Raw genomic sequence first — 26233 nt, 5'->3', positions numbered from 1 at the left:
GAGATTACAGGCACATGCTGCCATGTCTGGCTAATTTTCATAATCTTAGTAGAGACGGGGTTTCACCATTTTGGACAGGCTGGTCTCGAACTCCTGACCTCAGGTGATCCGCCCACCTCAGCCTCCCAAAGTGTTGGGATTATAGGCGTGAGCCACCGCACCCGGCCCAAATTATAAACTTTCTTATTCTTCCCAGTCAGCAGCCATTCTTCTATGTGTTGGAGCACAACTGCCACATGGAAATTGGGGGTTTTTTGTGTGTCTGTCTCTCTTCCTCTCTGCACGTGCGCGCACACACACACACACACACACACACACACACGTATTCAAACGATCCCTGCCCAGAAAAGCAATATGTTGAAACACTCAACTTTTCTAAATTATATATACTCTCCTGTCAAAAAGAGAAAAGAGTCTATTATATAAAAATGGTTATTTATTATACTGAAGAATGTAAAGATGACAGATTATCTGAAATCATGATACCATCTTAAGAAATATTAGCAACATTATGACATTACATCTGTTAAGTAAACAAGAAATAGAAATACTACCTTTTCATTTACATGACCTTAAATATTACCTTTTTAAGGCTTGTAAAAATCACTCGCAGGGCAAGCACAGATTCCATATTTGTTTACAGGGCACATACCTGCTTGTAGCGAAGGGTTCGTCTTTCCAAAGTATTTCGGACAAAGGGGGACTTCCGGGGCAGCGTTGAACTGTCACTGTCACTACGATAAAGCTGCACCAAAAAGAATGATGTTCAGAAACAATTTCTCAGCAATGCACAGTTCATTCTGTGTGTGTACTCAGAGTCTCAGAATGGATTATTTTCGTCCTCTTCACAGGTCCTCGAGTGCACTTATGATTATTGGTGCTTGTAGCAGGTCTTTGGGTTTCGATTTAAACAAGAGTTTCTGCTAAAATGAAAAAAACAAAACAAAACAAAAACAAAGCAAACAAAACCCTCCCCCAGTTTCCAGGCTAACTGAGCCAACAAAATCTCCGTGTGATCGATACCAAGGCGGTTTCGTGCCCTGTACAGCCCCCGTGAAAGCTAGTGCCGCCCTCAGCACGGTTCACTTTTCCTCAGTCTTTCTCATGGGCTGTATTTGTGGCTTTGGCAATAGCTGGGGAAAGTGACTTCCAGAAGAGAGACTCACTCCTGGTAGTAGTAGGACACGCCCACATTGCCAACTGCAGCTGTGCCCGTCAAAGGACAGGGTGTGCTTTTCAACAGGAAAGTAAAGAATGTCATTTTTATGGGAGCCAAGTCATTATAGCTTTCATTTGGTGGCAGGGTCTCACCTCAGGATCAGTGTGAATCTGTGTGAAATCCAACATCCCTGCCTTCGTGGCCTTATTTTTCACGCCAGTAAACCTACTCAGGAAGTGCAGCGGCCTGGCAGCATACCTGCACGGCGTTCATACAAACATACAGAACAGCGAAGCATCCAGAAGCATCGCCAGTAAGTGCAGCTGTTACACAGGCACACAGAGCTTTTCCTCTGAGTAAGCAAAGCACTATCTGCTTGCACCCTCCCCACCTCAATAAGCAGCCCCGCCAGCCGACACGCTGGTGGCTCGGCAGGAGCCTGGAACAAGGAGGGCGGTGAGCGTGGCCTTCCATCTAGAACGTCCAGCCAAGCGCTTGAGCATCAGCCTCCACGGGGCTGAAGTGTGACGGGTGGGAGGGCCCGGACTGGACCCGGCGCCACCCGGGGCAGCTGCCAGCAGGGACACTTCAGAACAATGGGACAACAGCGGCGGGTCTCACCAACATGGCTGAGAGGCCGTTTTGGCCAGCTAGGCCCCCTCCCACAGTGTCTGCCACATCTCCTTTGAGGGTCTGAGGCCCTTCCCTCTCTGAAGATCTGCCTTGGCTCTGCCCTCATGGAGCAAGCACCTCCAGGGCGGATGCCTTCTTCAACAGCCCCAATTCAGAGGTGCAGGAAGGGTCACGGTTCTCAACCAGATGGCCCCTCCAGGTCACTGTGTCATGAGCCATCATCCTTAAAAGCCCTTTCTGTACAAGTCCATTCTGGCACTATCACTTTGTCCTACCTTCATTGACCACACTGGCTCAAGTCTTCCCTCCACCCACCTTGGGGTTCTCAGCCTTGTGTGACATGCTAGAACCATCTGGATGCTTCCGGAAGTTCGGATGCCCAGGCCTTACCTGTGACCAATGGCAAATCTCTGGGGTGCTATGTGGGTACCAGGATCTGTTGAGTCCCCCGGCGTGATTTGACTGAAAGGCACAGCCATGGCTGAGAACCGCTGAGCACCTCCCACTCATCCGCAGGTTGGGAATTTACATGTGGGTGAGTGAGAACCCACTGCCCCTTTGCCAGAACCATCCACCCTCTGGCCCAGAAATCTGGCTGCCCCACAGGGCTCCAAGCCACTCAGGTTCCTGGCTCCTCCAGCTCAACCCATTCAAGAGAGCCCCTGCTTCCACTTGTTCCTTAGGCTGAGGTAGAAATGATTTGCCCTGCTTCCTGCCCACAGGTCAGTACATACACAACACTGAAAACTAGGGGAAGGGATGAATTTGAATCCTGAGCAAATCCAGAATCAGAGAGCATGGTAGGGCATGCGGGGAGATCACAACACCGATGTCATCACCGCATACCTATAAAGTTCATAGTTCATGGATTGGTATTATTGGTGCGAATACATATGCCTTTAAGTATGAACAGCAGAAAAAAAAAAATCACAAAGGGGACGGAAGACAAAACATTCCAGACAAAGTGACAAAGGAATTCCAACTTACTCTGCAAACATACTGGCTTCGTGCTCCAGGCGAGAAGGTCTGGGAACGGACAATCGTGCCACTCCGAACAAAAGGTGACCCTCGGGCCCGGCGGCTGGGCCGCTCCTTCAGGAGGCTGGCTGCTTCTTCCGGGAAGAGATCTTCCGTGTTGGTTTCCTTATCAACCTAGGGAGTGGTTCGCTCATGACCATGGCTTCTTTCATAATGTGAGCAAGAAACTTATGGGAACAAGCATGTCTTTCACTTCTCCACTTGGGGTTTAGCTGGCGTTTCACATGTGGCACGTCCACAATGGAAAGGCTGATATCCTCCCAACCCCACCCCGGCCCCTCCTCTCACAGGGATCTCAACTTTCCATTTGTTCATGCAAAGAACGTTAGGGCACACCCCATATCTGGTCCAAGAGCGATCCCTGCTGGCTCTGTGTTCAAGATCAAGTGGGTTTTGAGCGCTTGTCAGCAACCTTTCACCTGAGTCGCCACTATCTCATGCCTGGATGAGTGCAGCAGTTGCCTCACCAGTCTTCCCAATTCCACACCTCTCTGCCCTTCGATCTATTCTCAACACAGCAACCAGGGACATCCCAGGAAAACTGGCCAAAGGTGGAAACACCCCAAATGTCCATTGACGGATCAATGGATCAACAAAATGTGGTCTTATCCACACAAGGGAATAGCATTCAGCCATAAAAACCAATGGAGTGTTTATACACGCTAAAATGTAAATAAACCTTGAAAATATCGTGCTGAGTTAAAGAAGCCATGCGCCAAAGGCCACATAGTATATGACTCCACTTCTGGAAACACCCGGAAGAGGTAAAACCACACAGCTAGAAAGATTTTGGTGGCTGCAGGTGGCTAGGGGAGAGGGGGAATGGGAGTGACTGCTCAATGGGGACAGGTTTTACTCTGGGGTGACTGAAACATCATGAAACTAGATAGAGGTGGCGGCTGAGCAACACTGTGGACCAAGTACCACTGATGCATACACTTTAAAATGCTTCCCTTTATGTGAACTTCAACTCAATAAATTTTAGAAAACACTAACAAAAAAGCTTCAGTCAGATCATGTTGCCACTGGGCTCAACACCCAGCAGCTTCTCATGCCCTCAGAGAAAAGGCAGGGTCCTGAGTGGGCCCTGCACGATCTGGCCACTTCATTCCCTTCATCCTCAGCACCACCCCACAACACACGCCGGCTGCTCCCACACCTGACCATGCTTCTGCACAAAGCTCTGAGCTCCCTTCCTTGACGACCTCTACTCAAACACTGCCTTCTCAGTGAGGCCCTTCAGGGCCCTGTTTTTTAAAATATTGTGGGGAAAAAAACACACAACAAAATTTACCATATTAACCATTTGTACAGGCACAGTTCAGTGGCATCTACTCACATCGATGTGCAACAGATCTCCAGAACTTCTTTACCTTGTAAATCTGAAACTCTGTCCTCTCCACTAAACAACAACTCCCCATTCCCACTCATGAGATAGAGCAGAGACCCCGTTTTAGGGGCCTGCAGACCTCCCGAGCATGGAAATAAAGGAAAATCCATTTCTTTCAAGAGAAATTCCAGGTACCTCGCTATCCCTGAGATGTAAGTAAGTAACTTGATAAGCAAGAAGGTAATAGTAGCCTAAAACAATAGCCAAGGAAGTTAGAGTCTGGAGATGTTTGGTTCCCTAGAGAAACTAAAGACATCTTGGTCAGGCACGGTGGCTCACGCCCGTAATCCCAGCACTTTGGGAGGCCAAGGCAGGTGGATCACGTGGGGCCAGGAGTTCGAGACCAGCCTGGCCAACGTAATGAAACCCCGCCCCTACTAAAAAAAAAAAAAAAAATTCAGCCGGGCATGGTGGTGTGCGCCTGTAATCCCAGCTACTTGGGAGGCTGAGCCATGAGAATTGCTTGAACCCGAGAGGCAGAGGTTGCAGTGAGCTGAGATCGCACCACTGCACTGCAGCCTGGGTGACAGAGTGAGACTCCATCTCAAAAAAAAAAAAAAAGAAAAGAAAAAAGAAACCAAAGACATCTTAACATATGTCCCTGATAGTCTTTCAGAAACCCAGACCCCCGCCAAAGGGACCCGCTGGCACAGACCTCAGATAAGGGGGAGCTGAGAACTGCACTCTGCCCCTTGCTCCTTATTCTGAATCTCTTCCTGAGAGGTCTGGAGGGAGTCACACCTACAAGTCAGAGCTAACTATCTTTTCTGCTGACCCCAAATTTTTAGACAAAGCTTTGCCTCCTGAACCAATTGCAATCAGAAAATCTTTGAATCCATCTACATCCTGTAAGCCCCCACATTAAGATATCCTACCCTTCTAGGCCAAAAGCAATGTGTAACCTCCATGGATTGGTTTAGCATTTTGCCTGTGACTTCTGCTTTCCTGAAATTTACCTCTGCCTTTAAAAACCCTTCCCTGCAAGGCATGGGGAGGCTGAGTCTTAAGTGTGAGCTGCCCAAATCTCCTTGCTTGGCGCCCGCAAATAAATGCCCCCTTTCTACCCGTGCCAAACACCTTTGTGCAGACACCTGATTTTACTGCACTGGGCGAACGGACCCCAGCTCCGTTCTGTAACACATCCCCGCACCCCATCCCAGCTCCTGGCAGCCACCATTCTACTTTCTGCCCCTGTGAATTCGACTACTCCAGGAACCTCAAGATGGTATTTGTCTTTTTGTGCTTTTCTATTCTCTTAGCCAGCCACCAGTAACTCATTAGCATATAAAGATTTTTTTCAGGCTGAGGCAGGAGAATGGCGTGAACCCTGGAGGCGGAGCTTGCAGTGAGCCGAGATCGCGCCACTGCACTCCAGCCTGAGCGACAGAGCGAGACTCCGTATCAAAAAAAAAAAAAAAGTTTTTTTTTTTTTTTTTTTTTTTCAGATTCTAAGGATCTTAGGAGTTGTATGCCAGGAAACATGCAACTCAAAGAGTTGAGGACCAAATAAATATTCACACTAGCTTATTCACTCAGCATGAGTCCTCAAAGCTCATCCATGTTGCAGCGTGACAGAATTTCCTTCCATTTTAAGGTTGAATAATATTCTATTGCATGGATAGACCACGTTTTCTTTATCCACTCATCCACGATGGACACTTTAGTTGCTTCCACCTTTTGGCTACTGTGAATAATGCTGCTGCTATGAACATGGGTGTGCACATATTTCTTCAAGATCCTTTCAATTCTTCTGGATATACACCCAGATATACCCAGAAGCGGGACTGTGGGATCCTATGGTGGTTCTATTTTTAATGCTTTGAAGAACTACCATAATGTTTTCCATAGCAGTTGCACCCTTTTATCATCCTGACGTTTGTAAAATGTAAATATAAATTTACATTTCTAAATGTGAACCCTTTCTAAAACTGCAAACCTGTCTACAAGTGTTTGCCCGCTTCCCTGCCACTGCATTCTCCAGAAGCCCCCTTGCTCTCTGTGGCATGAACATATGATAGCAGTGTCTCCTTTGGCACCTCCCTCTCGAGGGTGGGAGTTTGTGGTTTGTTTTTTTTTTCCTACTCACCCACTACACTAACTTTGTTGTATCTGTGATGCCCACACAGAAAGGGAGAATGCAAATGCGGTGAAGAACTAACAACTGTGGGATCCAGGTGAGGTGTACAGGTATTTGTTGCATTATTCTAGCAACTTTACTGCAGATTTCACTTTTTCAAAACTAAAAGTTGAGGGAAGGGGAAACACTAAATAACCCTCCCATGGCCACTCGCCCTGGCTTGGGCTGCTGCTTTTTGAGATCTCAGAAAGTTGGACAAGGGCCATGACCAGCAGCCTGGTCCAAAAGAACAACTAGGAACCTGCTGTGGGTCACAGCTTGGGAAGCTGCCGGGGACAGATTTCACTTTGTGCTTCTGGGTGGGGGCAGAGGCGTGAGGGTGATAAAATACTTTTGTGAGCTGAACAGTGGGGAAACAAAGTTTCAAAACAGCATTGACAGTGCCCTCCCTGACCTCACAGGCGCTGTAAACATGAGACTTCTCCCCTAAAGACAGGGTGGCAGTACAGCTAGGAGCAGATGAGCAGAAGGGGCAAAAGGACAGCACTATTCTACATTTCACAAAAGGGGAAGAGGAACTACAACTGTCCAAAACCTGTGTGACTCACGACCCCTCCGGAGCCTCGTTTGTCCCTGAAGGTGGGAATGGATCAACTGTGCCTATTCAAGCCCTTTACAGATCTCAGGCCATTCACTTCTTTTCCTCAGCTCACAGTAAACCCAGCCTTAGCTGTGACCCTCAAATCCAACAGCAGTGTCCACTTTATACCACAACACCCGGGCCACTGTGTGTGCGTGCAGGTCAGCCACGTGGCTCTCCTCCCTAGGAGCCCCGGCTCTGCTTGCCTTTGGTGCATCTTCCCCCATCCCCTCACACTTCCCACGAAGAATTTGGGGGCACACAGCCTCTCCTTCCAGGGCGGTATACCTGGTACGCATGGCAAAATATTGGGGGTGAAGGGCTCCAGAAAATCCCCTATATTCTACTTACCTTAAGAGGTGAGGGCTGAAATTTCTCGGGCCTGTAAGGCCCTGCCTGAGCAGCAAATGGGTGGCCCAGGATGGAGTCGATACCCATGCAACAGGGCTCTGGGTACGGAGGGCTGGTCTGGGTGCAGTTGCTACAGCCACTATCCACCGAGTCCGCTTGCCAACTCCTGAAGGCGGACATTGCAGAAGCCCAAATGGTCACCAAACGGGATGTATTTCATGCTACTCTTACAGCACAGTAGTAGAGGTAATGCAATAAAACCTATTTCTTTCCAATGATTGAAGACTGTTGCGTCTCTCATAAAGTAAAAGGGCGCTTCTGTTTTCCAGGGAAGATGGCTCTTGAAGGATTGTCCTTAAGAGGGGCTTTCTCTGTCACCAATGGCAGCCACTGAAGATCCCAGAAAACTGCACCACTCAGCCCCAAACCCCTCCCAACTCCTGTCCATCCCTGAACACAACACCTTCCCCTCTGCATGCACTATCGCTCCCCAAAATAAATTCCTCTGTAAACTAAACTCAGGGAAAGCCACTGGGAAGCAGCAGGAAGCCGTGGAAAGATGGTGCACTTTATGGAAAAATGTGGAAGTACAGCAATATGTACAGCACCTCCAGAGACGATGAACACAAGCCAGGACACCAGGGGCGCCCATTCACCGGAATCATTCATCTATCGCATGCAGGTCTCCACGGGGCCAAGGATTCACCAATAGGCTGCTTCAGGTGAAGCAGAAAGGGATGCCGCATGACCCCATTTGTAAGAAGTGTCCAGACCGGCAAGTCCATAGACACAGAGGGCAGATTTGTAGTTGGAGGGAATCAGAGGGGAACCTGGGAGCACATTTGGCTAGGGACAGGCAGAGAGTGTGTGATGAAAATAAAATGCCGTTCAGTCCTAAAAACCACCTAACTGTGCACTTTAAAATGGGTGAACTGCATAGGAGGTAGATTATATCTCAATAAAGGTGTTAAAAAAGAAAAAAAATCCACCAACTTCAAGGGACCTTACTGTATCCAATCCTGGGAGAGGGCAGTGCTTCAACAGCCCTGCTCTCCACAAGAAACTCCAGGACAGACAGAAACAAAGGATGAAAAGCACACGTTGAGAGTCAGGAGAGAGAGCTCGGGCAGCTGCCCTCATCCAGGCCAACACTCAATTCCCACCAGAATCGACTTCTGGGCAGTGGTGCCTAAGGATTGCCCAGCACCTTCTACGGAGGCATGGCTGAGGAAAGCAAGTGCACCTCAGAGTGAGCCACGCTGCCTGGCACGCTGGCTGTCTCCCCAGAGAAAATGTGCTCCCCCCCAACAGTTTTCACGAGCCTTCTGACCACAGGGCACCCATGCTCCTTTCCAGGGAGGGCATGAGCCGGAGCCTGCCCGCTGACTAGCCCTTACCGCTCGGACACGGCCTCGGCCTGCTCCTCCTTGCGCTCCATCTCCAGGACCTCCTCCTCCGTGTACTCCAGCTTGGCCCGCTCCTCGGCCAGTTCCCTCTCCACCGCCTGCAGCTGTGCCGTGGTTCTGGCCAGGAGCACCGTCACCGCATCCTGCAGGAGGAGGGGGTGCGTGAGGACAGCTCAGGCCAGCAGACGCTGCACACATGGCAGGTGTCCACACGGCACAGGTAGGAGGCCACTCTGCTGCCCTTCCGTGAGAAGAAACTCACCCTACCTAGGTCTGTGGTGGAGGCATTCATGTGGCCTTTTCCTGTAGCTCTGAGGGCTCATATTTAAAAGTAGCCAGTGTACCACCCATGACCATGAACACATTTGCATTAAAAAACATTCTCATGCAACGGCCATATGGAAACTCTACTCCTTTACCCCACTATACTGAGTTACGTCTACAAAGACACCTCTGAGAAATGACTTCCCCAAGATAAAGCCAGTCTCAGGGTCACGAAGGTAGCAGTGATCAGCTCCTTAGAGCAGGGCCAAGTACCGTCTTGCCGGAGATGGAGATGGTGTGTGCAGGATCCCGGGTGGAGCTCTCTCCTGCACACCCAGGCTCCCGCGTCCTCGACGGCTCAGAGCTGGTGAACACCTGGACGGAATGCCAGCGCAGCTGCATCTCACTCAAACTGTCATAGTCAGCCAGGTTAATCTGAGCAATGCCCTGCAGGGGTATTAAAGAAATGCCAGAACAGGCACTGAATGACTTCGCTGTAATGACTAGAGTCAGAGTCTTGCTCTGTTGCCCAGGCTGGTTTCAAACTCCTGGGCTCAAGCAATCCTCCCACCTTGGCTTCCCAAAATCCTGGCATCACAGGCATGAGCCACCTGCCCTGCCTGAACTAGATATTTTAAAGGCTTCTACAAAAAATTTAAAAATCAGCTGGGCATGATGATGTACAACTGTGGTCCCAGCTACTCAGAAGGCTGTGGTGAGCCAAAATCATACCACTGCATTCCAGCCTGGGCAACAGAGTGAGACCCTATCTCAAAAAAATCCAGTTCACTCTTCAATCTTTGTGTGTGTGTGTGTGTGTGTGTGTGTGTGTGTGTGTGTCACAGAGTCTTGCTCCGTTGCCCAGGCTGGAGTGCAGTGGTGCGATCTCAGCTCACTGCAACCTCCACCTCCCTGGTTCAAGAGATTCCCTCGCCTCAGCCTCCCGAGTAGCTGGGATTACAAGTGTGTGCCACCACACCCGGCTAATTTTTGTATTTTTAGTAGAGACGGGGTTTCGCTATGTTGGCCAGGCTGGTCTCAAACTCCTGAGCTCAGGTGATCCACCCGCCTTGGCCTCCCAAAGTGCTGGGATTACAGGCTTGAGCCACTGTGCCCAGCCTACCCTTCAATCTTAACCAAACAAGACATAAAAGATTTCATTTCTACTTAAAGGACTGCAGCACAATGAAAGCAACTGCATAGGAGTCTAATGGGTGGCTCCCTGGTCGCCTGTTCCGCCCAATCGGAAAGTGCTGGGAAGGGAACAGACAGGGCAAAAGAATGGGCAACCTGGAGTGCTGGGCCAGGCTCACAGCTCTACTGCCCTGATGAGGCAGAGTCGCTCGGGAATTTCTGAAATAAGAAACGACTGCTGAACTCTACATGCCCTAATTGTGCCGCTGAGGGGACAGAACCAAGAGAGAACACTCTGGCCATGGAAGGAATCCACCCTGGCTTCCAACCCTGGCATGGGCCCTGGATGGCTGGGATACTGAGGACAAACTGCGGATTCTCCTGAGGCCTCGCCCCGGGGTTGCCAGGTAACGTGCAGGGCGCCCAGGTGAATCTGCACTTCAAATAAACACCACAGGGTTGCCCTGTGAGTCTTAAACACCGCATGGGAAATACTTACACTTTAAAGAACATCCATAATTTATTTGAAATTCGAATTTAGCTGACTGTCTTGTATTTCTGTTTGCTGAATCTGTCAACCCTACTTTGTTCCCTGGACTGAAGATGGGGCTGACGCAAAGGCATCCCACAGGGTTTGTGAGTACTAGTAGAGAGGACACATCTAGATGACAAGGTGCTTGACAAGATCACTGGTTGGATCATCCTTGTTTGTATTTCCAGCTACAGAAACACTTAAGAAGATCACAACGTCCAAGCAACCCACCGCGGGAGAAAGGGAGGATGGCAAAGGGGAAAGGAGGGAGGGAACCAGAGACAGAGGCAGAAGAAGAGAGAGAGGCAGGCCAAAAGGCAAAGACAGACAAAAACTAAGAAATTATCACAAAAGAGTACAAGAGAAAGAAGGGAAAGAAAGAAACACAAACAAAAGACCGGCTGACTGAAACACAAAGGAAGGAAGGAGGACGGGGGCGGGTGGAGCGCCTGGCACCATACCAGCAGTTCTTCCTGCAGCTGCGGAGTCACTGAACACACGTATAACTGAAGTGACTTCAGTGTCAATGCACTGGAATGCACAGGGATTCTGAACACTTCATTAAACACCAGCGGCACTTGGAACTCCAGAGCCTTGGAGCAGTAAGTGTTGGGTGTGCCCGAGTCCAGTGGGGGCAAATAGACGCGGATGTGGCTGCAAACAGAATGGAGGAGGGAAGAGCGCGTGCAGGCGGCGCTCACAGATGGCGCAGTCCCAGAGCAGGCGCGACCTACATGATGTGCGCAGACTCCCCACGTTCAGCCCCCTTTGGGCACCTGTGGCTAGAGTCTCAGAGTCCTTTGCAAAAAGTTCCTTTCTCAACTAAGCATAGACCGATGTACCCCAGGGATGGGGGGAGTCACCCACAAGGAGGATGACTTCCAAGCCAGGACTGAAGCAGTGGACGCTTCCAGGCCCTGCTGCTCCCCATCTTTTTGGGAACTGCCCCTCTGGTCTTTCCGCATGGCTCCCCCACTGCTTTCTCAGCCCATCACCCATGGGGCAGCCCGTGTTTCCCACCCTCCCTGCCCCAAGTCTGGCACATGGGAGCGGCTGCGCCATCTGTGAGCACTGCAGAGGTCATTGGGGTGGCCGAACCCCAGCCGAGCCCCGAGCTGCTCACACTCAGGGGTCCTGAGGCCTTTAGAAGACTCGCCAAAGGGGCCCCACCCTGTGACTTGAACGGACCATTACAGGCATGGTCACCTGCTTGGGTAAGTGGGACCCTCCATCAGGCCCCCATCTGGGGCCACGGAGCTCAGAGAGGCAGCGCTCCCACGATCGAGGCCAAAGTCACCAGCCGCTCCCGATGCCTATTTCCTCCTCCCCACCCAGTCAAGGACGCCCTCGTCCCAGCCAGAGGTCTCTCAAGATCGTAGAGCAGAGCACGACGGCATCAGCAACCCCATCCCCGGGCCAGGAGGATGCAGTCCTGTATGGCACAGGCAGGTGCTTCCTCCATGCCAACACGGCAAACACTAGCTTGGCACCAGCACCGGCACCTTCACTGGCCTCAAATCATTCACTAGACTCTTCTGAAGATTCTACAGTTCAGACAGACACTCCCTGGTGCTTTCCTGGAAATTCAGGCTCCCAAACTGTCTTTTCCCTCCTCAGCCATGTGGCCGGCTGGCCAGTGCCCTGGGGCCTGGCTTACACTTTGCAGTCTTCCTTCACCGCCAGCCCCGCCGGGTTCTTCAGCTGCAGCACGTGCACGAGGAGACACTCGCTGCCGCTGTCGCGCCTAGGAAACCAGAAATGAGTCATGGACGGCAGGTGCCCCCCAGTAAAACCATCCTTCTGACTCAACTGCAGCAGTGGCCATCCACTGCCTGGGATTCTGCCCCACCCTATCCCCAGGGGACATCCGCACCTAGCGGGTAAAGCCCAGGTACAGCACAGTCCCCGTAACAAAGAATGACCAAATGCCAACCGTGCCAGGTGGAGGAGCCCTGGACTGAAGTGACGAGAGTGAGCAAAGGAAATGGCTGGGACCCAAACACCCTGCCTCCCTCAGGGGCTCCTCACAGTCACTGCCTTTATTGACACTGTAATTAGAAACCAAAAATTGTTGTCCTGCCAACCAGCAGATTACTTCCTTGACGGTGAGGGAGGGAGCCCGCTACCTGTGCTGCAGTGAGCAGAATCAACTCCTGACAGACATGGGCATGACTGTCCCCGAGAGCCGCACTTTGCCTGCCGGAGCCCCCACTTTTCCCTGTCACTCCTTCCTGCCACCTCTGTCCCCTTACCTGAGACCTCGGGTAACAAGGGTCCCTCCAGCCCTGTGTGTGCAGGTGGCAGCCACGGGTTGGGCCCAGTCTCCAGCCCAGCCCAAGGGGAAACAGGGTAGGGTCTGTACTCACAGGAGTCCCACGTGGATCTGGGGGTCTCCGTTACTGGCCATGTCTCCGTAGGCAGGCTCCTCGGCATCCTCGTTCCTGAACACAGGGGTAAATGCAACCAACTTCATTCCAGAGGGAACCAGTCGCTACAGATTCTGCAGGAGCTCCCTCGTGCTAAGAGAGGGCTCTGTTAAGTTGTGACGTTAAGTCAATGAGGTCATCATGTGTCTGAAGGAACAGGGCAGGCCCCCAGAATCCATGAGGCATCTTACTGGGTACCTGCCTACAAACTGCTGGGTATGTTTGCTGTTGTTTTATTTTGTTTTGTTTCTGAGACAGAGTCTGGCTCTGTCACCCAGGCTGGAGTGCACTGGTGCAATCTCGGCTCACTGCAACCTCCACCTCCTGGGCTCAAGCGATTCTTCTGCCTCAGCCTCCCCAGTAGCTGGGATTACAGGCACCCACCACAACGCCCAGCTAATTTTTGTTTTTTTAGTAGAGACAGGGTTTCACCATGTTGGCCAGGCTGGTCTTGAACTCCTGACCTCAGGTGACCTGCCCACCTCAGCCTCCCAAAGTGCTGGGATTACAGGCGTGAGCCGCCGCGCCCAGCCTATTTCTTTTCTATGTTGTTCCTGTTTTAGGAAAATAACTTTGTGGCTGGGCATGATGGCTCATGCCTGTAATCCCAGCACTTTGGGAGGCTGAGGTGGGTGGATCACTTGAAGCCAGGAGTTCGAGACCAGTCTGGCCAACATGGTGAAACTCTGTCTCTATTAAAAATACAAACAAAATTAGCCAAGTGTGGTGGAGTAGATCCATAATCCCAACACTTTGGGAGGCAGAGGTGGGCCGATCGCTTAAGCCCAGGAGTTCAAGACCAGCCTGGGCAACATGATGAAACCCCATCTCTACTAAAAATACAAAAATTAGCCAGGCATGGTGGTGTGTGCTATAATCCCAGATATCTGTGGGGCTGAAGTGGGAGAACTGCTTGAGCCCAGGAGTTTGAGGCTGCAGTGAGCTATGACTGCACCACTGCACTCCAGCCTGGGCGACAGCAAGAGCCTGTCTCAAACAAACAAACAAACAAAAACAAATAAAAGAAGAAAGTAACCTTACACGCCTTTCAAAACCACGTGACACTTGGGGAAATGTTCAAAAATTAACTTTAAGTGAACTGTCTTCTAGATACCAGAGACTTAAATTGTATGAAGAAATAATGACATCAAAGGTGCCCGATCAAAATAAAGCATGGAATTCGAAAAGGTGCTGTGTCATGGTGAAACCATTCCTATAGCTACGAAAACAAGGAAGGGAGGGAGAGAGGAAATTCATTTCTAATGAATGAATGACCTTTCCAGAAAAGCAGGGCTCTCCCATACATGGATTCTCCTTTTTGAGCTCCATCAGACTCAAGCCTTAAGCCCCCAGGGCCAGGGAGAAAGACTTCTTTCTAAAGCCCAATCACCCAAAGGTGAAAGAAGCTAGAAAAACTTCCTACCCCTGGAAAAATAAACAAAGTGTCAATGTATGAAAGTTTCAGTACGGAATCTTTTTGTGATTGCCAGTAACACAGGTGATTCTGCGTCAGGAGAAGGAAATAGTAAGACTGGCTTCAGACCTTTTGGTTAGAGGTTCAAACACCCCACTGTCGCTGGCTAGCGAATAATCCGACAGGCATGCGGAGATGCGGCGTGCCCTCCTCTCCAACCTCTTGGCACTGTCTTCTCGAAGAGTCACTGCTGCAAGTAAGGGACACACACAGGGTCAGAAAATAACAGCACCGGGAACCGGGGTCCTTGATGCTGAAGCACACACTTCGTCACTGAGTGTTCCAGAGACTCGCTGGGACACACACACAGAGACATGCTGTGCTCTAGTTGTTTTTCATGTTGGAAAATTGAAGAAATGAACTTCTGCTGCCTCTTGGATTCACAAATCTATTTCCACCCCCTTAATGAACACACAGAACACAAAATGAGGATGAGACGCCCCCCAAATGGCACTTTCTGAAAGCCGCGCACATCCACGAGACAGGAAAGCAGCATTAGCCCGATGGGAACAGCAGCGGCGCTCGCCAAGAGGTCATGGTTTTCACTGCCTTCTTTATGCTGTCGGGTATTTCCCATGTTTTATACAACAGATACTGCTTTTATACTCAGGAAAAAAACATTTTAATTATCCAAATAAACCCTAGAAAAATTAGCAACCTTCAAAGCAGAGGACACAGTTGAACCCACACTCATCCTCTGAAAACACCACCTGGAGGCCTGCGGCCCCGGGGGAGGAAGCTGGGGCTCAAGCCTGGCTGTCTCAGTGACCGCAGGCAGGAGCCTTCCCAGCCGCCCTTCTGGGTTAGCACACTACTATTCCTGGTACGCTTATTTTTATCTTTCAAATCTATTTTATTCAAGGGCCAAAAATAGCCATTGAAATGTTTCCTTTTAACATTTCATCAGCCGTTTCTACCCATTTCCTCATAGCAATAAGTTCCTTTTAACAAAACCAATACAAACGTGTATGTCATCTTCCCGCGCTAAATGCAACTGTGAGCCCAGGAGTCTGTTTTCTGGAGGGGCGCACTCGGCTGGAACACGGAATCAAATTGGAAGCCCCAGCTGGGCACTCCACCATCACTCAAAGCCAGCTCCCGCTTCCGTCTCCGCACTTTTCTTTGGCTAAGTTCTAGAAACGGAAAGGGTTGACCTTTGTGCCTTCCTAAACTGAGTCCACTGGTGATCATCTCTCCTTTCAACCAAATTATCATCCACGCCAATGAAATACAAACACGTTCAACAGCACACGGAACACATGGGGCTGTGGCCTTTGGCCTCGCGAGGTCAAGTGGAGGCCGAGTGAGTCTTCCAAAGGTCTGCCATACCACATCTGGGGAATTTGCTGCTCCTCCCCCATCAGCCAGGGCTGGAAGCCAGCCTCCATCCTGGGGTGGCCGGAGGCACTGCCTCTCAGACAGATCAGGACTCCAGACGCCAGCTCTCCTCTTTATCCCAAACACCTGGCCCTCAACTGCAAATGGAAGCCCCCCCATCCACTGCATCAACCCCCAGCAAAGGAAGCCCCCCCCACCACTACCATTTGCATTCCCAGCCTTGACACGCATGGTCCCCAGACTCAGCTGTAGATGCCTGCAAGGAAACAGCACCAGGTAACGAGCCTAAGCACCTGCAACCACCCCAGCCCAAGGCGCAAGTCTGGCCACATTTCTCTCTCATCGTTGCCATAGAAGTCAATGCAGAGAGGAAAGAAATGAAGGAGCTAATTCTCGAAGCCCAGGCTGAGTCACTGGACCCACAGGGTGGGTGGAAGTAGGAATTGCCAGGAGGAAGTCCGATCGGCAACTGCCCCGGCTGAGAAAAAGCACAGACTCCACGCTCCACACCCCGGACGCCTGCCCTGGGGCTTCAAGGCACAGAGGTGGACCCTCAGGAGCAGTGCCAGGGAGACAAGGGTCAAATCTTCCCCATGTTCATGTGAAAATCTCTTTACTCCCTTTTCATCATTCAAGACAGACGGACACTAAGAGCCAAGGACGTGAACACTGCTTGGTAAAAAGGAAGAAAATATAGTGAAAACCATAGCATAGCAAAGCTGCCAGGTGGCATATGAGAGCAATGAATGCCATTACATGCCAGAAACAAACACATACAGGGAATGAACAGTGAAAGCTTCTAGGAAAGTTCTTAAACAGCTTTTGTAGCCGCCATGAATATTAACAATGAGATAACGATAAGGCCAACTGCTAAGTTGTGTTGAAGCGCAGCTATAAGATAACCCTCATTGGCCACACCCCAGCCATCCTGAACACATCCAACCATAGCACAAAGATATGCCTGCGGCCTGAGCAACAACACTGAGCAAGGGGACTCCCAAGGCCACTTACAGTGAGCACTTCTGTCGAGCCGCGTGAGAAGAGATAAAAAAAAAAAAAAGCACAAAGTGAAAACACTGCAGAATTTAAGCCAACAACATTAAACGGAGTATCAGTAGCATAAAAACATCAATATGAGCAAAGTCAAGATTTTTACGGGTTTTGATTAGCAAATCCTAATGGGTAGATGAAAATAGCTAAGTATTTCATAATCATAACACATTTGACTTTTAAAATCCAGGGAAGACAAAACTGTAACAAAAACGTAAATAGTATGAAAGATCACAGTGTATTGCCCCACTCCTCTGACCTGCCTTCTGCTTCCTCCGATTGAAAACACAAGGAAAAAATTATACAGAGGCTGGTTTGCAAGTTTGGACAACTTTGATTTTTATCTTACAAAAATTTTGTCAGTAAAAACTAAGACTTGCTGGGGGCCAAACTTAGACCACAATGTTCCCAGCACAGCTGATACATGATGGGGCAAGGGAGGCGGGGAGCCCCCCTGTGTCCATGCCTGAAGCTGGCTACCCAACCCGGCCCTCTGGGGACACCCAGCAGGGTCAACTATTTCAAGTTTTTAAGGATACAAGTAAACGTGTCCTTGGAACAACATAATACATATGTGTCCTTGAAACAATGTAATATACGTAACATATACAACTACCACCAGATGGCAGTACCATAAAAAGCTACCGCTAGGCGGCAGTGTCACCCAAGAATCCACCACCTATGTCATATAAGAATCTACCACCAGATGGCAGCGTCACTCAGGAATTTATCAGCGGTGTCATATAAGAATCCGCCACCAGATGGCAGTGCTATACTAGAATTCATCACCAATGTCATATATGAATCTGCCAGAAGGTGGCAGTGTAACACAAGAAATAATCACGAATAACATATGACTCCACCACGAGATGGCAGTGTCTACACACGTAAGCAAATACTTCCCAGTCTAAGAAGTTTCAACCATTATAGCATCTGCCACGGAAAGCAAAGGAAAAAATAAAGAAATCGGGATGTGAAATTAACTCAGCGCTTCTCCCTCCCACTCTGTCTCTCCTCTGGCCCAAAGTGGCCCTTGGGCCTTGTGCAGATTTTATGCCTAACTAGACTGACATTCTGGAATCTCAGTCCCTTAAGGAGAAGGTGGTGGGAGAGAGGAGGGAGACTAAAAAAAGTCCTAATTGGATATTTCTTTATTGACTGAACGGAATAAACATGGAGCAACCAACCTGTGGTTATAAAGAGGAACAAAGCTAATGAAGGATACCTGCATATATGGACTTCAGAAACAATGTATCTGGGGATACCAAAGTGTGTTTGCAAACACAGGGACAGACACCAAAATAGAGATGCCAAAAAGCCATGGGGCAGTCTCAGAACATGATGGCCTCTGGTTACGCACGTAAGTGCCAACAGACTACTATTTTATAGAGTGATCAACCTATCTATTCATCTACCAATCCATCTATCTCTTGGGTAACAGAATGGTGGCGAATGGAAGGGGTCACAAAGATCACTGCATTCAAGGGTGGAAAAGGTGAGACTCAGTCCAGGTGTGTGTTCAAGGTCACACAGCTAGAAGTGGACAGGGCAAGCAACAAAAGCCTGGTCTCCCAGGTGCTAGTTTGAAGCTGTTTCCACTACACCACACTGGTTCTGCTCTCTAGTTTTATTTCTACCCTTTGCCACATAAATACTCCATAGTACGTGACTACGGTTTCTCAGCCTCAGCCCTCTTCACATTTGGGGCTGCATTCTCGAGGGGGGGGGGTGCTGCCCTGTGCATGATAGGGTGCTTAGCAGCATCCCTGGCGTACACTTGCCAGTTGCCAGGAGCATCTCCCATCGCCTAGTTGTGACAACCAAAAACGTTTCCAGACATTCCCAAGTGTTCCCCAGGGGCAGGACGCAAAAACACCCCTGGCTGAGATCCACTATGCTGCACAAATTATCTAGTGTTTGCCTAAATGGAACATTAAAAACATTTTTGCTGTGCAAATAAAAGTCAATTAAATGGGCTGAACTTCAGGAACGGGAGACCTTGTTCTTGATCCTCTTTAAAACCAAAGGAAGATAAAGTTGCCATGGGTGGCTCAGAAAAGTACACGGGGTCAATATTCCCTTCAATAGCAGTTTGGTCTTCCAAGCAGGCTACAAGCTGAAAGACCCCAGCTCCAAGGAGGAGCTGAACCAACAGCAACTGAATGCATGAGCCTCCACGGAGCTCCGTGTTTTTCCATTTGAAGAACCACCAGAGACACCAATTCATTGGAAATGACTGATACTTACAGGCATGTCTTTTGAAATTACACAACTATTTTCACTTCCACATTTGATAGAATTATGTTCTTGAAAACTATAAAAGATAAAGAGATGTCAAAGCAACAAAAGAAGTCGAGATTTCCACTAGCTACAACCAGACACCTGCTGGCATAATGGTCTCAGGCGGGCACACACTGGCGGTTCCATCTCGGCACACATGCTGCAAAGGTCATGAAAGCCCTAATCCATCTCTAGCAGCCTCTGAATGTGGAAGACTGTGTGGTTCTTACCCTAGTTTTCAACAAGTAGTATTTTTTTGAAAACAAGCAAATGCCTAGGAAAGAAAACTTTGTCAATTTCAATGATCTTTCCCCAACACAGATCAGAAAGAGCAGGTGTGTGCTCTTCCCGATCACATCAATATTCCTAAACGTAAAGCTCATCGTGGACCTGGAAAGCCAGCCGTCCTCACTCTGAACCCCACAGTTTCCTCCCTGCAGGTAACCCTCGCCCCGCAGGAGGCCGCATCCGCACTTACTTCCACCCACGGGAGCGCCAGCTGGTGGGGGTCCTCGCTCGTGCGGCCCTTCCCCGTCCCCGGGGACTCCGTGTGGCTGAAGGGCCGCCATGCCTGGTAAGTCTTCATCCCCCAAAGCCGAGGCGTGTGCCCGCAGTCTGTCCAGGGCGCCCAGGCCTGGCCCCTCACAGCTGTCCACCAGCTGCGCCAGCGGCGAGTCCCGCGAGGCAGGGAGGAAGGGCGTGTCCAGGGGCGAGCTTGGGGGCGACAGCGAGGACAGAGAGGAGCGAGAGGACAGCGACGCCAGGGACTGGGGCGTGTCCAGGGACCGCCTCTGCTTGTGGAAGCCCGAGGGGCCTGGGGGCTCTGAAAACGGGGCATCTCGCCCCAGCGAGTCGAAGGGAATGAGGTCGAAGCGTAGAAGCTGGCCGCCCTCAGCGTCGGGCTTCTCGTACTGCGGGAGGCCGTAGATGTCCGTGAAGCTGACCGAGCTCAGGGAGCCCCGGCTGGAGGCCAGAGACCCGCGGCTGGAGGCTAGGGACCCGCGGCTGCTCCCCGAGGACACCGTCAGGGTGCTGGCACACAGGCTGAAATGAGAGCATGGTCATCTGAGATGGCACGGAAAGGGTGGCAGAGAGCAGTGGGCAACAGCAGAAACCCGTGCCCAAGTCCCAGTCCCAGTCCTGGCTGGAACACATACTAGCCAGGTACACTTGCTCAAGCCATTCATCCCCTCTGGGCTCCCACAGGCTCACTGGGGCTGGGGTGAGAACAGTTCCCACCCTGGGCATTGTGAGGAGGAATATCTGAGAAAATGACACATGTAAGGCCCTTGACATTGCACTCTACCATATGGTCAGGGCCGAAGAATGTGCGCAGGGCCATTCTTGAGCAGCCGAATCTTACTAGCTTAAAAAATTCACATGCTTTATAAAAAAACCCAAAATAAAAATGTGCACGTGTATAGATGTACACTTCTGACACTGTTAATTAGGTTACAAAATCCTTGAATACATTTGACTTCAGGCCTCTTATTTACCCTGAAGCCAAATGTGGTTCTCTCCATATTCCTTGAGTCATACAGTAGAAGCGTGTTAAAAATATAATGTATCCATTCTGTGTTAACAACATTTCAGGTCAAGCTCCAGTAGGAGAAAAATAAGCTACAAGAAACGAGTTCATGTACCAGTCATTGGAACACTATGAACAAATACAGTTTTCTCTGTGAAAGTAACCTACCTTTTTAACTGGGACTGGAGGTAGGATGTTAAGCGGGTGGCTTCTTCCAGCTGCATAAGTAGACAATTCCTTTTTTCCTGAAGCAGAATCCTGTAGGTAAGAAAACAGTCGATTAGTACACTTCAAAGACAGGGAGAATATTTTCATAACAAGACATTCCACTATCAATTCCCTCCAGCTGAATTAGGTTGCAATGACCACCCATTCTAAAAGCACCCAGGTCACAAGGGCCAAGATCACAGAGACTGCTTTTGTCCCGTTGGAAAAATACATCCCTGGCACCCTGAGCAGTGCCTGCTACTCTGTGGAAGCGCCAGGCACAATGCACGGGGGAGGGGATGCGTGAGAAGAGGAGTGGGCACAGGGATGGGTCAATGTGTGGGTGGGCGGCTGGGTGGGTGAGCTACAGGTGGACAGATGGGTGGGTGGCTAGATGGGTGGCTGGCTGGATGGGTGAGTGGGTGGCTGGGTGGGTGGATGGGTGGGTGGATGGGTGGGTGGCTGGATGGGTGGGTGGCTGGGTGGGTAGATGGGTGGGTGGCTGGATGGGTGGGTAGATGGGTGGGTGGCTGGATGGGTGGGTGGCTGGGTGGGTGGCTGGGTGGCTGGATGGGTGGGTGGCTGGATGGGTGGGTGGCTAGATGGGTGGGTGAGTGGCTAGATGGCTGGCTGGGTGGGTGGCTGGGGATGGCTGCTTGGATGGATGGGAGGAGGGGTAAGTGAGCAGAAGGACAGATAACTAGCAGATGAGCTCAAATGCAGAGCACACAGTCATCTGTTGAAATTCCTTGGAACAAATCAGATTCCCTCATACTAGGCCACCTTCTAGACAAGAACAAATTTAATTCTAAGATCTACACAGTTAAAACATTAGAAGCAAATGAAACAAAATAGCAGCCGTTGCCATCTCCAGGTCATGGGGTTGGAGGTATTTTTGTTTTCCTTCCTTCTACTTTTTACTACTTAGTAATTTTCTAGAATAAAATTTATTCCTACTACAGTAAGCCCACCGCCTAGAATCGAGCCTATCATGGATAGGCTCTCAATAAACAGTTGTTGGACAACTCCATGAATAAATATGTTTGCCTCTAGAAGGAAACACTCGTGGTTTACAAACGGAAATGACAATGTGACGTGTGGCCACAGTAGGCCCCTTTAATACCTTCCTCTTTCCACCAACAGGGAAGGGGACATGCCGAAGGGGTTTGAAGAGCTTGGCTGGGTGGGAGTGAGAGGAAACCAGACACAGTGTCCGACGGCAGCCTACGATTCAGAGAATCCCACCTGGCCAGTCACTCACAAGCTGTGTGGCCTTAGGCAAATGTCTCACCCTCTCTGAGCCCTTAGTTTCATTACCTGTAAAAATGGAGTCCACAATCTCCAGCTCAGGGAACTGATGCTGCATAGATAAAATAATGTACGGCAAATGACACGTGATCGACAAAGAGCTGCTATCACCCATAAAGGAAACAGATGCACCACCAACTTAGGATAAGGAAGACAAACCAGTCTGAGTTTGTTTACAAGTTTCAACCACATGCCATAAATTCTGATGAGCCTTTGTTTCTCTTGATGCAAACAAAATTCCAAATGGTGCCATGCAGAGGTCAGCTGGCAAGAGAGTACAAGCATCGTCCTAAATGGAGCCACAACACAACCCACTTTCAAGTTCAATATCATATACTGAAACCAATGGTTTCCAAAGCATGATCCAAAGACCCCTGCGGATCCCCGAAACTCTTTCAGGGATCCTATGAGGTCCCCTCCTTCCCAGTGGCATATCGGTAGGCAGCCAGATGGTCTTCACATGTTCACTCAAAATGACCCTATCTCAACAGGCCGAATGCACCAATGGCCAAAGCAGCTGCCTTCTAGCAAGCCAGACGCTAAAGAGATGGATAGCAAGGGCAAATAATACCACTCTTCTCACTATAGTTTTTTGTTTCAAAAAAGTTATCAGTCATAAAAATGTTACTAATATTAACACATAATAGGGTTTTTATTGTCTTTTTTTATTTGTTGAGATGGGGCCTTGCTCTGTTGTTCAGGCTGGAGTGCAGTGGTGCGATCAGAGCTCACTGCAACCTCCACCTCCCAGGCTCAAGCCATCCTCCCACCTCAGGCTCCCAAGTAGCTGGGACCACAGGCATGTGCCACCACGCCCAGCTAACTTTTGTATTTTTTGTAAAGATGAGGTTTTGTCATGTTGCCTAGGCTGGTCTCGAACTCCTGAACTAAAGTAATCCTCCTGCCTTGGCCTCTCAATTAGTAAATACTGACAGGTAAAAATCCACATAAACACTGATAGGTCCCTGGGTGGGGAAAAATGAAAAACAAAACAGTTAGAAAAAAGAACTTTAAAAAAACCAACACAAACAAAAGCTCTTTGGGATCCTCAGCATTTTAACATTGGAAGGAGGTTCTGAGACTAAAATGTTTGAGAACAGCTGTAATAAACTCTTGAGTAGAATGTTCTAAGATCCCACTTACCTATCATATTTTAATTTTTAAAGAAAATGTTTTGATAGCTTGTACAAATGAAAGTAACGTTTAAAAAGCAATTCTGGGGCCAGGCGCGGTGGCTCACGCCTGTAATCCCAGCACTTTGGGAGGCCGAGGCGGGTGGATCACGAGGTCAGGAGATCGAGACCATCCTGGTTAACGTGGTGAAACCTGGTCTCCACTAAAAATACAAAAAATTAGCCGGACGTGGTGGCAGGCGCCTGTGGTCCCAGCTACTCGGGAGGCTGAGGCAGGAGAATGGCGTGAACCCGGGAGTCAGAGCTTGCAGTGAGCCGAGATCGCACCACTGCACTCCAGCCTGGGCGACAGAGCGAGACTCTGTCTCAAAAAAAAAAAGCAATTCTGAAGTTCCACTGAGGGGCTTATAGAAAGGCACACTGCTTTGTACGTACTGCCTCATTCCTTACTGGTCTTTGGATTCTATCCCTGCTTTACAGATGAAGAAATTCATATAAAGTAGCTTGCCTCTGCTACGCAAGTTCAAAGTTCGGTCAGGCTGGCTTGACCCTAAAGCCGAGGCACATTACCAACAAACAGGCATTTCCTTTACTACTGAAAAACATTTCCCCAATTTTCTGTGATACTCACATCCTACCTGACGCTTATCCAGGGCGATATCCTCAAAAACCCCATCTTTTTCAGAAGATGGAGAGCCGAGAGTTTTAAAAGGGAGTTTTAAAGTGAGTTCAAAATACATCCCTCATTGGGCTTTGGAGCTGTAACTTGGAACCCATTCTCACAAGCACCGGGACACTATTAAGTCACAGAGGACCCCAGGGGCAGAGACGACACCAGCAGACCATATCCAGTGGCAAACGGTGACCAGCCCCAGGAAGCAATTTGTTGTAGGGAATTTACCCAAGCCCGGTCCAAGGCTATTAACTTTTTTCTTAATGCTTTTCAGAAATTCTAACCCAACCTGAATTCTATTAGCTCAAATCCCAAGTTAATAGAATCGAAATTGAGTTCCTACTGAAAACTGGCTCCACTCTTGAGTGACCAGGGTAGAATTTCCAACCCATCGCTAAATCCGTCAGCGCATTCCAGCTCTGTTTTCACACATATGACATATAGATACATTCGTACGTACGGCTCGGTTTTAGACTGTCTTTAGTCATGACTTATTTTCAGATTATCTGTAGTGAAAAAAGTTTTAGATCAAATTCCCCCCTTCTATCCAATAGAACACATTTGTCATTACACAAACAGGTGCATTTCAGAGCACGCAAGAGACAGCGCATCTGGATACAAGATCACACACAAGTGCCCATGAGTGCCCACATGTGCAGTCTAATTTTATGCTGCTTATTCTGAAAGTTGCAGATGACTAAAAATGTAACTTCCTTACCAAACAGGGGCCACGCTGGCAATAACTGAGACATCTAAAAACTGATAAACTGCTAAAATAAGAGTCTTAGACATTTGCCTGACTTCTGTACTTATTTTTTCAACAAAAAGGGGATACAGTTTCCTGGCAGCAAACTGGCCAGGGCCCAACTCCTAAAGCACATAGCCTTGTGTCTCCAATTCAAAGGAAACGAACTTCAAAGAATATTTACCACTGCTATGAAATGGAGTAGAAAAGTAAGCTAACAGATTAAGAAAATATAAAGTCTAATTTACTGTCTTTACATAAAGTACTTTATTGTAAGGATGTCATTAAATTATGACAAAGGAAAACGTGAATTCAGGTTCAGCAGAACCAATTTTTTGCTTTTTGATAGATCTTTCATTTTATAATCACCCCTATAATAAAAGCAGTCATCCTTGGAAAGAGAATTTCTCAGGATGGCAGGCATCTTGCAATAGAGCCGTGGGGTTCTCTGTTGAACATCAGCATCTTGTATAAATGCCTGCCACACACTAACATGAGCAAGCTAAAATAGCAAAGGACGTCGCAAGTGTTGACACGAGCCATCCGAGAGATTATCTGGGGTATGTGTCCTTCACCTCAAGCCTGCTCCCTCCGCCCAGGAGCCGTGCACCAGCTCCCTCCAGAGATGCATCATCTGCCGGGGCGGGACGCCTGAAGGAGGTGCGCATCTCTCTCTCTCTCTCCCCCGGATGACACCCCCAGCCCAGAAAACACCTCCCATTTGCTGCTGATGACACCGCAGGTGAGACAGGCAGACTGGGCCCAGCTCTACAGCTGGCACAGCTCAGCCTTAAGGCGCCAACCTCACTCTCTCTCTGCACCTGGCCCACGCCGGGTCTCCTAATGCTGCCAGCCTGTGCTGGGGGAAGCCTCCTACCACGTGGCCCCATACTTGCAAACTGCAAGCACCCCTCCAATGAAGGGAGGTGGCGTGGAGAAATGGGCCCTGTGTGTACCGGCACAGAAGGCCCAGAGCTACAAGAGCCCCACCCCCATGCGATGTGCGTGCAAGTGCTTAGCACATGTGGATGTGCTTTTCCGGCCAAGGTCATTTAGCGGCAGATTCAGGAAACACGCTTGGGGCGATTAGGTCCTGGTCGAGGGCTCTGAGTCCCAGGACTCAGCACCTGGGCTGGTCTCACGTGAGACCCCCATGTGAGTCAAAGCTGGTCCGGCTTTGCTGTCCCCGCCCTTGAACCCAGGCATCGGGGCTAACACTGGCTCCATGGAGGGCTGCAGACTTGTACTCAGGGGCCACAGCACTCGTGTGTGCTGGATTTCCACATGGTGACAGCAGCCACAGTCAAAGGAGCGTGGGTGTGGAGCCCTGAGATGCAGGCGACATTTGTGGGGCCAAGTCCTCCCCCCTTCACAGAGAAGCAACAGGAACTCCCAGGCCCTCCTATGCAGAACACACATACAAGAATATCAGGGGTGGAACAGAAGG

At 49.6% G+C, this 26233-nt stretch overlaps 1 protein-coding gene across 1 annotated transcript in view; it reads right to left on the bottom strand.

Moving 5' to 3' along the window:
• The window catches only part of WWC3 (WWC family member 3), a 129713-nt gene that overhangs the window by 6745 nt on the left and 96735 nt on the right, over positions 1-26233 (bottom strand). The window contains exons 10-20 of the mRNA XM_055266990.2: positions 20889-20978; positions 19671-20236; positions 14594-14714; positions 12991-13065; positions 12282-12368; positions 11086-11278; positions 9232-9405; positions 8686-8837; positions 7289-7454; positions 2780-2944; positions 653-745 (exon numbers count right to left, since the gene is read on the bottom strand). Of these exons, the coding sequence (XP_055122965.1) occupies positions 653-745; positions 2780-2944; positions 7289-7454; positions 8686-8837; positions 9232-9405; positions 11086-11278; positions 12282-12368; positions 12991-13065; positions 14594-14714; positions 19671-20236; positions 20889-20978 (1882 nt within the window). The remainder of the gene's footprint in view (positions 1-652; positions 746-2779; positions 2945-7288; positions 7455-8685; positions 8838-9231; positions 9406-11085; positions 11279-12281; positions 12369-12990; positions 13066-14593; positions 14715-19670; positions 20237-20888; positions 20979-26233) is intronic.

The sequence above is a fragment of the Symphalangus syndactylus genome, chromosome X, assembly GCF_028878055.3.
Source record: "Symphalangus syndactylus isolate Jambi chromosome X, NHGRI_mSymSyn1-v2.1_pri, whole genome shotgun sequence".
NCBI lineage: Eukaryota > Metazoa > Chordata > Mammalia > Primates > Hylobatidae > Symphalangus > Symphalangus syndactylus.
Note: the sequence above shows the minus strand (reverse complement) of the source record. Positions and strands in the feature narration are given on the sequence as shown.